Genomic DNA, 16,779 nt, shown 5'->3' with positions numbered 1-16,779 from the left:
TGCGTTTCTCCTTCCGAGGCGACGTGACTGCGCCACATTTGTTTGTTTATGGCTGTTTATCGCAAAACAACACAGTTGAAATTTGTGTGTAAAAAATCATAAATGTGTCGCGTGTAATCTCCGAATCAGTTCGTTATTTGCGTTTCGATGGTAATTCAGTCAGAGTGGAGTTACTTTGATTCGAAGGCGAGGGTAACCTGCGCTGCATGTGCGACGGCGTGAACACATTTGATTGCAATATTTTATACAGGAAGTAAATTTCAATGATTCTGGCTCAGTCTTGTAGATCTGTTATGCAGTGTTTTGGCAGTGCTTTTCTACTATGAAGCTCATTTGGAGTGATACGCTGATCGAAGTGGGGTACCCTATGTGTGATATCAGCCGTATGCAGATTACGCCTCAGAACACTCTCGCATTTCACAAAGACAACAATAATTTGCAACATTTCAAGAACTGCATCAGTTTTATGTGATACTATTTAAACAAAAACAACACAGACACTACTATTATCAACAACACAGAACGGGAGGTAAGTCGGCAAAGACACTCCTTGTGTGCGTTCCCGTTTTTGGTCGCCATTTTTGCTAGCATTTTCACAGTAAATCTTAACATTTCCATATCTATTGAATGATTGTGGTATTGTCTTTGATTGTGGCGATTCCCCTATCTCTCTGGCATGTACTGGGTTCTTTGTGACCAGTTTCTCCCCTAGACTGTATTGAAAAATGCGTCCGTGTGAGCTGACCCCCACTTGTCACCAGTAGCAAAGAATAACTCACATGAAACATGCAAAAAGGAACTTATGATGCATTTTACAAGACCTAGCGAACTAAAGGGAAACCAAAGGTAGTCCCGCAGTAACTAAATTAGCCTCGATCTGTTTGGAAAGCGCCCGACCTTGATCTTATACATTTAGTTATTTGTCTTTATAATGTTTTGATTTCAACAGGCTTAATTGTAACTGTAAAGACAAGAACACGCATCTATATCATATCCATATCGTGGAAAGGCCTCTGCCGGTCTGTCTGTATGACTGTTGGGGTGCCGTTTTCATCGTTAATAGCTCACCTGAATTTGTGCACAAGACTTATTGCCATGTCTGTGGCAAATCTGTAGCACAAATGTTAAGGCGAATCGTGTATGTGTTCGAGAGTGCGTGTGCGTGTGCGTGTGCGTGTGTGTGTGTGTGTGTGTGTGTGTGTTTCTTCTCTGTGTGTCCTTTTCCTGTTTTCCAACAAGAGTTCTTCCTTGTTCAGCTGATCAGGACGGTGAAGGCTCCGTACTACATCCGCGAGATACTGCAGATGTCGTGGTTTGGCCAAGATCTTTTCTTGTTCGTGGGTCTTAAACCCACCGTCAAACGCCTCACGGTCTTGAACAATGGACGAGATATCGAATATGACAAGTTAGTAATGTTATGTTGTTTTGAAGATCGGTGATTAATAATTTATATATATGTGTGTGTGTGTGTGTGTGTGTGTGTGTGTGTGTGTGTGTGTGTGTGTGTGTGTGTGTGTGTGTGTGTGTGTGTGTGTGTGTGCGAGCAAGTGCGTGCAGTCCATGCATACGTGTAACGGTTGTTCGCGAGTGTTGTGTATGTGCGTTTATGTGGTTCTGTATGTATGTTGGTACGTGAGCGCGTGCATGTGTGTTCGAAACAACTTTCAATCTTTTTATTGTTTTCTTTCCAGAATCCCATTTCCAACCCCCCTGCTGCTGCTCAGACACCTCGAAAAGAACAAGGTGAGACTTATTTAAATATGATATTGCATCCAGACAAATCAGAAAGTCATATACTGTATCTTTATTGCCTCAACATCAAACATTCAATTTCATACTGATGCAATTATAACAGTCTGTAAATTGCCGTTAGTAAAACTTGAGGCATTAACAATGTTAATTACCGATGACCATGGCTTGGAATCGATCAAGAAGCGATTGCCTTTATGAAAGCGGTCAAGAGAGCAGAATGCAGAAAGGTTGTCGACGTCGAAAAAGGAACCATTGCTTTTCACCGTGATGTCGGAATGCTTTTTTCCGTGTTTGTTCCTAAGTTAAAAAACAAAGGATTACTGTACTCACCAATACAAAGACGACACAAGACGATTACGAATTTTCGCTTCTGGAAGCTTCATCAGGAAAAGAACACAAAAGACAACAACAAGTCGCGTAAGGCGAAAATACAATATTTAGTCAAGTAGCTGTCGAACTCACAGAATGAAACTGAACGCAATGCCATTTTACTCGTAGCATCGTCAGGCCACCGCTCATGGCAAAGGCAGTGAAATTGACAAGAAGAGCGGGGTAGTAGTTGCGCTAAGAAGGATAGCACGCTTTTCTGTACCTCTCTTTGTTTTAACTTTCTGAGCGTGTTTTTAATCCAAACATATCATATCTATATGTTTTTGGAATCAGGAACCGACAAGGAATAAGATGAAAGTGTTTTTAAATTGATTTGGACAATTTAATTTTGATAATAATTTTTATATATTTAATTTTCAGAGCTTGTTTTTAATCCGAATATAACATATTTATATGTTTTTGGAATCAGCAAATGATGGAGAATAAGATAAACGTAAATTTGGATCGTTTTATAAATTTTTATTTTTTTTTTACAATTTTCCGATTTTTAATGACCAAAGTCATTAATTAATTTTTAAGCCACCAAGCTGAAATGCAATACCGAACCCCGGGCTTCGTCGAAGATTACTTGACCAAAATTTGAACCAATTTGGTTGAAAAATGAGGGCGTGACAGTGCCGCCTCAACTTTCACAAAAAGCCGGATATGACGTCATCAAAGACATTTATCCAAAAAATGAAAAAAACGTTCGGGGATTTCATACCCAGGAACTCTCATGTCAAATTTCATAAAGATCGGTCCAGTAGTTTAGTCTGAATCGCTCTACACACACACACACACACACACACACACACACACACACACGCACGCACACACGCACGCACATACACCACGACCCTCGTTTCGATTCCCCCTCGATGTTAAAATATTTAGTCAAAACTTGACTAAATATAAAAAGCAGACGCAACACGGAACGAACAGGGTTTGAAAGAAAATGGAGGGGAAACACCTCACGAAAATTTTGGGTTGGAAATGGGATTCTGGAAAGAAAACAATAAAAAATGTTTGTTCCTGTGAATAGCTCTGGGTTTTGGTTGTTGTTGACGAATCCGACAAATGTCCGATTTTGTTTTAATCCGTTATCGTGTGTGACTGTGAGTCTGTGCCAGTGTGTGTGTGAGAGTGTGTGTGTGTGTGTGTGTGTGTGTGTGTGTGTGTGTGTGTGTGTGTGTGTGTGTGTGTGTGCGTGCGTGCGTGCGGTCGTGCGTGCGTTTTCGTGTGTGCGTGCGTGCGTTTGGCGTGCGTGCTGATTCTGGCATTATCCTTTGCTTTGTGAAGTACAATAAGGTGAAACATGTCATGCATGATGGTCCGGGTCGTGTCATTCACCTTGCGTTCCTTTTGCTTTTTTGCAGGTCTTCGTTGGTCTGAGCTGTGATAAAACGCTTCTCGTTATCAACGTGATCAGAGGTGTACCGAAACTTCTCTGTAAAGTGGATCAACTCTTCCAGGAAGTCGTGTGGGTACCTTTTGTATGCCTTTCTTGCAATAAGCCAGACTTTATATATCTAAGGAATTGCCATACACATCTTCTGCACAACAATAATTTATAAGAACTTTGGATGTGGTGATAGCAACATGTATTGAATTGAATTAATACAGGATATATCTGTTAATTTGTCTTAGAAAACCACTTTAATGCTGCACATGTAATGCTAATAAACACGTTCTACGTTTATATATCAGCCAGGACTGTTCGTGCCTTTAGAAAAATCGTGCTTTTTACGTAGAGACTACACGCCGAGTCTCAGTGAATATTACAAATTAAGTAGAAGTGCAATGCCAAGGCACTGCATACCCCCCGCGAAGGACAAATCCGCTTTCTCTCTCTCTCTCTCTCTCTCTCTCTCTCTCTCTCTCTCTCTCTCTCTCTCTCTCTCTCTCTCTCTCTCTCTCTCTCTCTCTCTCTCTCTCTCTCTCTCTCTCTCTCTCTCTCTCTCTCTCTCTCTCTCTCTCTCTCTAGCTCTCTCTAGCTCTCTCTAGCTTTCTCTCTCTCTTTCAAAAAACACCTCTTATTACATTTAATGTCAAATTACGAAAAGTCACAGTGATGGAAGACTTCGTTCTGATTATTTTCATATTGATCATATCTGTCCAACAAGTCGCGTAAGGCGAAAATACAATATTTAGTCAAGTAGCTGTCGAACTCACAGAATGAACCTGAACGCAATGCCATTTTACTCGTAGCATCGTCAGGCCACCGCTCATGGCAAAGGCAGTGAAATTGACAAGAAGAGCGGGGTAGTAGTTGCGCTAAGAAGGATAGCACGCTTTTCTGTACCTCTCTTTGTTTTAACTTTCTGAGCGTGTTTTTAATCCAAACATATCATATCTATATGTTTTTGGAATCAGGAACCGACAAGAAATAAGATGAAAGTGTTTTTAAATTGATTTGGACAATTTAATTTTGATAATAATTTTTATATATTTAATTTTCAGAGCTTGTTTTTAATCCGAATATAACATATTTATATGTTTTTGGAATCAGCAAATGATGGAGAATAAGATAAACGTAAATTTGGATCGTTTTATAAATTTTTATTTTTTTTTACAATTTTCCGATTTTTAATGACCAAAGTCATTAATTAATTTTTAAGCCACCAAGCTGAAATGCAATACCGAACCCCGGGCTTTGTCGAAGATTACTTGACCAAAATTTGAACCAATTTGGTTGAAAAATAAGGGCGTGACAGTGCCGCCTCAACTTTCACGAAAAGCCGGATATGACGTCATCAAAGACATTTATCAAACAAGTCGCGTAAGGCGTAAATACAATATTTAGTCAAGTAGCTGTGGAACTCACAGAATGAAAGTGAACGCAATGTAATTTTTCAGCAAGACCGTATACTCGTAGCATCGTCAGTCCACCGCTCATGGCAAAGGCAGTGAAATTGACAAGAAGAGCGGGGTAGTAGTTGCGCTAAGAAGGATAGCACGCTTTTCTGTACCTCTCTTTGTTTTAACTTTCTGAGCGTGTTTTTAATCCAAACATATCATATCTATATGTTTTTGGAATCAGGAACCGACAAGGAATAAGATGAAAGTGTTTTTAAATTGATTTGGACAGTTTAATTTTGATAATAATTTTGATATATTTAATTTTCAGAGCTTGTTTTTAATCCGAATATAACATATTTATATGTTTTTGGAATCAGCAAATGATGGAGAATAAGATAAACGTAAATTTGGATCGTTTTATAAAATTATTATTTTTTTTTACAATTTTCAGATTTTTAATGACCAAAGTCATTAATTAATTTTTAAGCCACCAAGCTGAAATGCAATACCGAACCCCGGGCTTCGTCGAAGATTACTTGACCAAAATTTGAACCAATTTGGTTGAAAAATGAGGGCGTGACAGTGCCGCCTCAACTTTCACGAAAAGCCGGATATGACGTCATCAAAGACATTTATCAAAAAAATGAAAAAAACGTTCGGGGATTTCATACCCAGGAACTCTCATGTCAAATTTCATAAAGATCGGTCCAGTAGTTTAGTCTGAATCGCTCTACACACACACACACACACGCACGCACACACACACACGCACGCACACACGCACATACACCACGACCCTCGTTTCGATTCCCCCTCGATGTTAAAATATTTAGTCAAAACTTGACTAAACATAAAAAGTGAAAAAAACGTTCGGGGATTTCATACCCAGGAACTCTCATGTCAAATTTCATAAAGATCGGTCCAGTAGTTTAGTCTGAATCGCTCTACACACACACACACACACACACACACACACACACACACACACACACACACACACACACACACACACACACACACACACGCACGCACACACGCACGCACATACACCACGACCCTCGTTTTGATTCCCCCTCGATGTTAAAATATTTAGTCAAAACTTGACTAAATATAACAAGTCGCGTAAGGCGAAAATACAATATTTAGTCAAGTAGCTGTCGAACTCACAGAATGAAACTGAACGCAACGCAACGCAGCAAGACCGTATACTCGTAGCATCGTCACTCCACCGCCCGTGGCAAAGGCAGTGCCCGTGGAATTGACAAGAAGAGCGGGATATTCGTTGCGCTGGGAAGGATAGCACGCTTTTCTGTACCTCTCTTCGTTTTAACTTTCTGAGCGTGTTTTTAATCCAAACATATCATATCTATATGTTTTTGGAATCAGGAACCGACAAGGAATAAGATGAAAGTGTTTTTAAAACGATTTCGAAAAAAAAAATTTGATAATAATTTTTATATATTTAATTTTCAGAGCTTGTTTTTAATCCGAATATAACATATTTATATGTTTTTGGAATCAGCAAATGATGGAGAATAAGATAAATGTAAATTTGGATCGTTTTATAAATTTTTATTTTTTTTTACAATTTTCCGATTTTTAATGACCAAAGTCATTAATTAATTTTTAAGCCACCAAGCTGAAATGCAATACCGAACCCCGGGCTTCGTCGAAGATTACTTGACCAAAATTTCAACCAATTTGGTTGAAAAATGAGGGCGTGACAGTGCCGCCTCAACTTTCACGAAAAGCCGGATATGACGTCATCAAAGACATTTATCAAAAAAATGAAAAAAACGTTCGGGGATTTCATACCCAGGAACTCTCATGTCAAATTTCATAAAGATCGGTCCAGTAGTTTAGTCTGAATCGCTCTACACACACACACACACACACACACACACACACGCACAGACAGACAGACACACATACACCATACCCTCGTTTCGATTCCCCCTCGATGTTAAAATATTTAGTCAAAACTTGACTAAATATAAAAAGCATCAGTGTTTCATAACGCAAGAATGTATGTATAGCCTACAACGTGTATATAGTCCTGTGAATAGTTTTTCTGCCTTTTTATCTTTTTTATATTTAGTCAAGTTTTGACTAAATATTTTAACATCGAGGGGGAATCGAAACGAGGGTCGTGGTGTATGTGCGTGTGTGTGTGTGTCTGTCTGTGTGTGTGTGTAGAGCGATTCAGACTAAACTACTGGACCGATCTTTATGAAATTTGACATGAGAGTTCCTGGGTATGAAATCCCCGAACGTTTTTTTCATTTTTTTTGATAAATGTCTTTGATGACGTCATATCCGGCTTTTCGTGAAAGTTGAGGCGGCACTGTCACGCCCTCATTTTTCAACTAAATTGGTTGAAATTTTAGTCAAGTAATCTTCGACGAAGCCCGGACTTCGGTATTGCATTTCAGCTTGGTGGCTTAAAAATTAATTAATGACTTTGGTCATTAAAAATCTGAAAATTGTAAAAAAAAATAAAAATTTATAAAACGATCTAAATTTACGTTCATCTTATTCTCCATCATTTTCTGATTCCAAAAACATATAAATATGTTATATTTGGATTAAAAACAAGCTCTGAAAATTAAATATATAAAAATTATTATCAAAATTAAATTGTCGAAATCAATTTAAAAACACTTTCATCTTATTCCTTGTCGGTTCCTGATTCCAAAAACGTATAGATATGATATGTTTGGATTAAAAAACACGCTCAGAAAGTTAAAACAAAGAGAGGTACAGAAAAGCGTGCTATCCTTCTTAGCGCAACTACTACCCAGGGCCGGACCCAGGGGGGGGTTCCAGGGGTTCCGGAACCCCACCCCTGGAAAAAGCATGTACCTTGCTTTGACTTTTACTAGTTTTAGCACCAAAACAATGCTGCTCTTAACCCTCAAAACAAGGCCCAGAATGCACCAGATTGCACAGATTTTAACCGTTTTTCAAAAAATTTTCGGGGGAGCATGCCCCCGGACCCCCCTAGTTCGCGCGCCTGCTTTGCAGGCGCGCGCTTGTGGCTTCGCCACTTCGCTGATTTTCCCCCCAAAAAAAGGAGGAACCCTCCCCTTACAACTCATTTGGTCCGGCCCTGCTACCCCGCTCTTCTTGTCAATTTCACTGCCTTTGCCATGAGCGGTGGACTGACGATGCTACGAGAATACGGTCTTGCTGAAAAATGGCATTGCGTTCAGTTTCATTCTGTGAGTTCGACAGCTACTTGACTAAATATTGTATTTTCGCCTTACGCGACTTGTTATTTTTTACTGTCATGCTTATCTTTTGTAATTGTTTTACGTTTGTATTATAATGTATTTAAGATTAGAATAGTCCCTCTCTGGGCGAGGGCTGGTTGAAAAGAAGCTCGTTTATATTGCTTATGCCACAACCCTCGTAAAATAAAATTTGATTTGATTTAATTTGATTTGATCTCTCTCTCTCTCTCTCTCTCTCTCTCTCTCTCTCTCTCTCTCTCTCTCTCTCTCTCTCTCTCTCTCTCTCTCTCTCTCTATCTCTCTCTCTCTCTCTCTCACACACACACACACGCAAACACACATAGGGGAAAGGCTCCTAATATGGACCACTTTTTGTTTCATGCTAATAACTAGCTTGTTTTCTTCCGAAGAAGTTTCATTTTGTGTTTGGTAGCCCTTCTCTCTTAGGTTAACGGTTAGGGCTAATTAGAGTGAAATAGCTTTGATAGACATTCAGCAAAAATTAAATACAGAAAAAATCACAAATGGTCCATATTAGGAGCCTGAGTGCCTAATATGGACCAGTGAAGCGGTCTTCACGAATCACTGTAAAAAGCTTCCTATACTTCAAAATAACATGATACAACATATTGTACAAGTCAGACTAATTAAAATATGCTTTAGATTTAGTTGTTTTGGGTTGATGAGAGCATTATTTGAAGCACACCAGGAAATTAAAGGCAGAGTAAGCCTCCCGTAAACCATCACAGATACGGTCAGGCTTTTACACACAGTACAAACACCATTTCATTTAAACACTCACCAATTGAGAACATCCTAGGTGCCCTACGTAAAGAGCGAACAATTTTCAAAGAATTTATTTTTGCGTGGTTTATCTTACCCCTGAGCCATCGTGAACCCGTGTGATCCAGTTTTCCCTTTTCACAATGCAGTCGTCATAGTTAGTCATTTGAATGCGACTCGACGTGAGCGTATCTACAATAGCACGGTTTTTTTATGCACGAAACAACGGCTGTGGTTCACAAGAACTCTAGCGATGGCTTTTGACTGTTGAGAGGAACGGCGATTTGCACTGATAAACCGGCCGTCGTCTGCTACGACCCTTGCGTGACCCTGCTTCCGGGCTTTTCTTTTTTTAAACTTTCACAACTTCGAATTGTTCTGATCTTGTCTTGATGAAAAACGAATTCTTTTATGATTAAAGAATGTTTGTGTAACAAGCTGTCAATTTATTATTTAAAAGGCACAGTAAGCCTCCCGTAAACCATCACAGAGCTCCCCGAGCGTCTACATACAGCACAAGCATACTTCCATTTGAACGCTCACCGAACGGGAACATCCTGGCTGCTTTCTGTCGAGCGTGAGAAATTTTCAAAGAATTTATTTTCGTGGAGCAATCCACAACAACAATAGCGCCTCGTTTTGGTGCTGGACGGCTGTTATGAATATACCGGAAATCACGCCCGGACAGTAAGCCTCCCGTAAACCATCACAGATACTGTCAGGCTTTTACACACAGTACAAACACCCTTCCATTTGAACGCTCACCAAACGGGAACATCCTAGGTGCCCTACGTAAAGAGCGAGCAATTTTTTAAAGAATTAATTTTGCAGATTGTCTCGAACACTTTTTGGACCCATCCTGAACTCAGGTCAAAAATGAGTTACTTCCCTTCGGCCCGGAAGCAGGGTCACGCAAGGGTCGTAGCAGACGACGGTTTATGCATAAACGCCGTTCCTCTCAACAGTCAAAAGCCATCGCTAGAGTTCTTGTGAACCGCAGCCGTTTGTTTCGTGCATAAATACGTGCTATTGTAGATCTATAAGCTCACATCGAGTCGCATTCAATTGACAAACTGACGACTACATTGTGAAAAAGGGAAACTGGATCACACGGGTTCACGATGGCTCAGGGGTAAGATAAACCACGCAAAAATAAATTCTTTGAAAATTGTTTGCTCTTTACGGAGGGCACCTAGGATGTTCTCAATCGGTGAGTGTTTAAATGAAAGGGTGTTTGTACTGTGTGTAAAAGCCTGACCGTATCTGTGATGGTTTACGGGAGGCTTACTGTGAATTTAAGGATAAAGAGGTAACCAAGCAATTATACATGTGTGTGTGTGTGTGTGTGTGTGTGTGTGTGTGTGTGTGTGTGTGCGTGTGTGTGTTGTGTGTGCGTGCGTGTGTACGTGTGTGTACAGTATGTGTACCATTCAAGAAATAGCTGCAACGGTGGTTGGTGGGATTGGATTTCTTAAGTACTACTCGATGTCTGGATTGATGGTAAGGTCAGTGTAAGAAAGTCTGTGTGTGTGTATGTGTGTGTGTGTGTGTGTGTGTATGTGTGTGTGTGCTTGTGCGTGTGTGTGCGTGCGGTGTGTGCATTTGTGTGTGTGTGTGTGTTGGTGTGAGTGTTTGTGTTTGTGAGTGAGTGAGTGAGTGTGTGTGTGTGAGTGTGTGTGTGTATGTGTGTGTGTGTGTGTGTGTGTGTGTATGTGTGTGTGTGTGTGTCCACTCTTTCTGTAGCTGTAAGTTGTGCTTCGTGAGTGCATGTAGGTAGCTGAGAGCTTGTGAAATTCAGAGAGAGAGAGAGAGAGAGAGAGAGAGAGAGAGAGAGAGAGAGAGAGAGAGAGAGAGAGAGAGAGAGTGGTTGTGTAGTCATGATTGACGCTTTGTTGTTCTTGGCGGCACTGTGCAGCAAGCATCGCCTGTACAACCAGGACAAACGGTGTCAATGACTTTAAGGAATGATGAGGTAAGGATGGTTAACCTTTTTGACTCACATGCGAAGCAAAAGTGAGTCTATGTACTCTCCCGAGTCGTCCGTCCGTCCCCCCCCCCGTCCGTCCGTCCGTCCGTCCGACCGGCCGTCCGTTCGTCCGGAAAACTTTAACGTTGATATTTCTTGGACACTATTCAGTCTATCAGTACCAAATTTGGCAAGATGGTGTATGATGACAAGGCCCAAAAAAACATACATAGCATCTTGACCTTGCTTCAAGGTCAAGGTCGCAGGGGCCATAAATGTTGTATAAAAAACAGCTATTTTTCACATTTTTCCCATTTTATCTGAAGTTTTTGAGATGTAATACCTCACCTATATATGATATATAGGGCAAAGTAAGCCCCATCTTTTGATACCAGTTTGGTTTACCTTGCTTCAAGGTCAAGGTCACAGGAGCTCTTCAAAGTTGGATTGTATACATATTTTGAAGTGACCTTGACCCTGAACTATGGAAGATAACTGTTTCAAACTTAAAAATTATGTGGGGCACATGTTATGCTTTCATCATGAGACACATTTGGTCACATATGATCAAGGTCAAGGTCACTTTGACCCTTATGAAATGTGACCAAAATAAGGTAGTGAACCACTAAAAGTGACCATATCTCATGGTAGAAAGAGCCAATAAGCACCATTGTACTTCCTATGTCTTGAATTAACAGCTTTGTGTTGCATGACCTTGGAAGGTCAAGGTCACATGTATTTTGGTAGGAAAAATGTGTAAAGCAGTTCTTAGTGTATGATGTCATTGCTAGGTTTAGTTATTTGACCTTGACCCTGAAGGTCAAGGTCATGTAAAGGTCAAGGTCAAGCATGTGAGTCGTATGGGCTTTGCCCTTCTTGTTTCACAATGCAGTCGTCCGTTTGTGCTTTCAATGCGACTCACTGTAAGCTTATCTGCAATAGCACGTTATTGTGTACCTCTGAATCTTAACGCAACAAACGGCTGCTATTCACACGAACTAGAGCGATGGCAGTTGATTGTTCAGAGGAACGGGCGCTAGGCACAACCGTCGTCTGCTACGAGAAAGACGGTTTGTGTGACACGTTTCGGGGCTTTTTTTTCTAACTTTCAAAAATTCGAACTGTACTGATCTTGTCTTGATGAAAAAAGAATTCTTTTATGATTTAAGAATGTTTGTGTAACAAGCTGTCAATTTATTATCTAGATTTTAAAAGTTATTTCTAGCGCCAAAACCCTTTGCCGATCAGACGGTCCACAAAAATAAATTCTGTGAAACTTGCTCGCTCTTTACGTAGGGCACCTAGGATGTTTTCAAGCGGTGAGTGTTTAAACGAAAGGGTGTTTGTACTGTGTGTAAAAGCCTGACAGTATCTGTGATGGTTTACGGGAGGCTTACTGTGCCTTTAGCAGACAACCCGGTTGTTTTTTTTGACATGTGCATTCCAGTGGGTGTTGCGGGTGCAGGTCGAGACCTACACACATTGTCTCCTGGTGATCACCGAATCTGGCTTAAACATCATTGATTACTACGTATGTATTTTTTTTATTGAGTCAAATAGTGATGCAGTGTTTGTTTATTTTGTTAATAAAAGAATGTCTGTGATGAATATAAGCACAACAAAGTAAAAGCCTTACAATAAATTAATAGATAAAAAAAGAACAATTTAATGAATGAACAATTTAATGAATGAACAATTTAATAGATAAATAAATGAACAATATAATAAATGAACAATTTAATGAATGAACAATTTAATGAATAAATGATTGAATGAATTAATGAATGATTGAAAAAATGATTTGAAAAATAAATCCAAAGCTCACAGGAATGAATTTTAAAAAGAAAACCACCCAATAATAACCTGATATTATTTAGGAATTTAATTCACAAAACATCACTATGCACACAAATCAGTCAGCTGTAGAATGTTGGTCCTGTGATGTAAGTAGAAAGAGAACTCTTATGCCATATTCTCGAGTAGGATAGTATCTTTAACATACAAGAAACACTAAAGAAACGATGACAGTACCTTTAACATACAAGAGAAACTAAAGAAACGATGACAGTACCTTTAACATACAAAAAACACTAAAGAAACGATGACAGTACCTTTAACATACAAGAGACACAAAAGAAACGATGACAGTACCTTTAACATACAAAAAAACACAAAAGAAACGATGACAGTACCTTTAACATACAAGAGAAACTAAAGAAACGATGACAGTACCTTTAACATACAAAAAACACTAAAGAAACGATGACAGTACCTTTAACATACAAGAGAAACTAAAGAAACGACGACAGTACCTTTAACATACAAGAGACACTAAAGAAACGAGAAGGACAGTACCTTTAACATGCAAGAGATCTGTCGGTTACAAGCACATACGTGAGTAAAAGGGTGAGAGCAGGCGAGCTCCAGGGGCCTCGGAGCTCAGTTGGTAAAACACACTGGGCTTGTGATCCTTGGGTCATGGGTTCGAATCCAGGCCTTGACGAACACGGGCCAACTTCATGTGCAGACTCAGAGACGGTATCTATATATATCCCACCCCCGTGTGACCACAGTGGCACGTACAAGACCTCGTTGGTTCTGCCATAAGTGCAGGTGGCTGATTTCACGCAATTAGCTAAACACGCAAACACCTGGACAGCGCGACTCTTGTTGCTGCTAGCTTTCCATTGGGAGGAAGCGACCTGATTTTCCCAACAATGGGATGCTAAAGAAATAGAAATTGATCGGAACGCAAATAAGCAAAGTGGCGAGTAAGGAAATGAACATTCAGGGTAATACTTTTAAATGACTCGACTACTTTAGGACTGTCGTTTGTTAAAATATCTCATGTCATGGATTTACCGAGAAATCTGACATGGACAAAATGTGCAATTGTTTTACTTCAAGCGCATTGGTTGCTGTATTTACATCAGTCGGTGGCTGACAACAAAAATCAGGTGCAGGTATCCGTTTTATTGCACCAAAAATAGCAACATTCATGTAACGTCTGTTAGGCTCACGAAACAATTGCGTGAAGTGTCAATTAGGCCTACATTATATGATTCAATGAACTGGAACTTTGTGGCAAAACATTTGGTATTTGCACTCCTGTATTCCGGCGACCGTCCGTCCGCGCGCGCGCGCGCGTGTGCGTGTGTGTGTGTGCTTGCGTGCGTGCGTGCGTGCATGTGTGTGTGTGCGTGCGTGCGTGTGCTTGGGTGTATGTGTGTGCGTGTGTATATGTGCGTGCGTGCATGTGTGTATATGTTTGATTTATACTTGCAGACATGGCAACAGATCAACAGGTTCGAAGATTCTGAGGGCGGAACACTTACATGGTATCGCACTTTTCGATCATCTGTGTCAGTCATATCAGGATGAATTTATTGGATATTCTGTGTTGTCAAAATTTCTGATGGTATCTTTAGTCGATTACAGGGGCCAGAACCAGATTACCTAAAAACTAACATTAACCTGAACGCTGTATAATGAATGATAATCGTGAACGAAATCAGAAAAATAGAAATAGCAAACAAGTACAACACTGCGAGTGCAAAACCGGCACATGATAAACATAAACACAGTGTGTTTATATGTTAACAGTCAAAAAGTTTGTCAGTTTTAACATAACTTCTACACGTTGTGGTCACATCAGTACGCGGACGATGTGTCCGTGACATTAATTTTAGAGTGTACCGTACAATCCCTAGCAAACACCCACCCCCCCTCCGCACAGATTTCGGGTAAAAGTAGGGGGTGGGCGTTTGCTGGGTATACACCCCTTTGCAAGATAAAGTGTCATCACATTTTCACGAGAGAAAAAAAGTGATACAACCATGCAATTTTAATGAAAAGTAAACACACCGTTTGTTTACACAAATAAAGATCAAAGTTCTGTGATAGAAAAAAAAAGAAGAAGAACACAAGTGACCTTGATTCTTCTAATTCTCAGAATAACGTCAGCACAAACACAGTTTCTTCTCTTGTTTGGAGATCTGGTAGGGTTGATGATAACTGGGCTCATTCTAGTCCTTCGAAGTCAACATCATCGTCTTCACTGTCGTCTCCACTCTCAGCTTCTTCTGGAGCATCTCCATTGCCGTGATTGCGAGGCAGGATAGCGCCGATTTCATCTGGAAACCACTCAAGTATTTTATCATCTTGGGAACCGTCCATGGCGTTTGAAATTGCGCACCTGAGAAAGGACGTAGTGATTGTTTCAGGTCGTATGTTCTCCCACGCCTTGCTGACCCAGTTGATGACGTCTTGCATTCTAGGCTGCTTGAGGTTGCGAGCAGCTGTCGGTGGTCTTGCTTCTCTCATCCACTCAACCCAGCTGTCTCTGATGTCATCTTTAAAAGGTTTGGTGAAACCGACCCGAATCATCGTGTGGTCCATGTTCATTATATTGGACAGATGGAAGTCATGGCGATGACGAAGTCGCAGAATATTTCGACGGAATTGAAGAAGTTGATCTTCGAAGTCGGCAGGGACCCTTTGGCTGGCAGTGGTTCCTCGTCGAGAAGAAACCGTGTGGCGCAGTTTCCAGCGCTTGAGCCACATGTCTGATGCTACAAAGCCTTGCACATTAAAAGCACCTACAAATCGTAGGTAAAGGAGGCCGACTATCTTAAAGCAAATTTGTAAAAAAAAACGGGGTGGGCGTTTGCTAGGTATGGACCCCTCTGCATAACTTTTGGCCAAAAGTGGGGGATGGGCGTTTGCTAGATGCTGAGCGTTTGCTAGGGATTTTACGGTACATGCAACAGTATAAGATGTTTGATGGGTTGTTGACAGACCAGCTTTTTTGTCGGTCCGAGGGGGAGCGGTCAATAAATATGAAACACAAGTCGATATGCCCCCCCGAGGACCGACAAAAAAAGCTGGTCTGTCAACAAACCACCAAACATCGTTTTTGTCATCATTTTGGTAGTGAGAAAATAAGTGCACAATCAACCCAGGGAGCCATGCTTTGAAACACGGGTTCCGTGCTGATAACCACACGAGTCCCGGTTTGATAACCACTGGCAATCAAAGCTGGCGTGTGAAAGCAACTTTCTGTGTTTTTGAGTTCATTAAATGTTGGGATGAATATGTCAGGTTTGAGGATGCACAGTTCTGTAGGTTCATCTCGGTATTCCACCCCCTCGGCTTTCTGTTGTAAATATTAAGCTGAGTGATCGAATGTGGAAGCTACGTTGGGTCAAAGGTCACAGAAGATTTGCGTCGTGCAGCGAAGGAAAGAACGCGATCTTGTTTCCGACTCAGTACCTCTTTGTTTTTCATTAGACATGTCATTCTGCTTGCTCGGCTTTGTTGGATGTTTGCATATCTTGTTGCTATTTTCTTTACTTTTATTGTTCTTTCTTATTTGTGCTTCGTTTATCGCAACGTCTTGTGCACGGGTCAAAATGTGTGTGTCAGGGGTCGTTTTACTTGAACTTGACGTTCGTGTTTCTCCAAACGTCTGTCTATCGAAACACAGATACACGCACTCCATGACTCTGTAAGAAGACAAAACATATCGCCAGATTTCATTTGTTTTTGATGAATATATGACCTTTCATGAAGTAGTTTTGTTTTTGTTTACTTTTGCCAGTTTGCCAGTTCGTTTTTGGAACTTTGCAAAGCAGTGTCGTGTCGTCTGTTTAGGTCTGGGGAAACACCAATGAAAAGAGCCAAAGAATCCCAGAGCGTTTCTGTTGGGTTTGCTTTTGATTATCCATGTATACTGTTCAAAAAAAGAAACGCATAGCTTATAATATTTGGTTAATTTAGTTATATGGCTACAAGGATATCCACCAAACTGCAGAAAATGTTTATCTGGTCGTCGACCTTTCGTCCATTGCCACAAGTGAGCTCTGCACGTGACGCATG

At 40.6% G+C, this 16,779-nt stretch overlaps 1 protein-coding gene across 1 annotated transcript in view; it reads left to right on the top strand.

Annotated features, from left to right (window-relative positions):
- The first annotated feature begins 627 nt into the window (after positions 1-627).
- LOC138953233 (uncharacterized) overlaps positions 628-16,779 on the top strand; it is a 134,687-nt gene continuing 118,535 nt past the window's right edge. The window contains exons 1-8 of the mRNA XM_070325035.1: positions 628-636; positions 1,257-1,405; positions 1,692-1,743; positions 3,498-3,601; positions 10,355-10,436; positions 10,852-10,908; positions 12,350-12,433; positions 14,188-14,240. Of these exons, the coding sequence (XP_070181136.1) occupies positions 628-636; positions 1,257-1,405; positions 1,692-1,743; positions 3,498-3,601; positions 10,355-10,436; positions 10,852-10,908; positions 12,350-12,433; positions 14,188-14,240 (590 nt within the window). The remainder of the gene's footprint in view (positions 637-1,256; positions 1,406-1,691; positions 1,744-3,497; positions 3,602-10,354; positions 10,437-10,851; positions 10,909-12,349; positions 12,434-14,187; positions 14,241-16,779) is intronic.

This window comes from Littorina saxatilis, linkage group LG2 (assembly GCF_037325665.1).
Source record: "Littorina saxatilis isolate snail1 linkage group LG2, US_GU_Lsax_2.0, whole genome shotgun sequence".
Classification (NCBI taxonomy): domain Eukaryota; kingdom Metazoa; phylum Mollusca; class Gastropoda; order Littorinimorpha; family Littorinidae; genus Littorina; species Littorina saxatilis.
The sequence above is the reverse complement of the archived record's forward strand: the minus strand, read 5'-3'. Positions and strand labels throughout refer to the sequence as shown.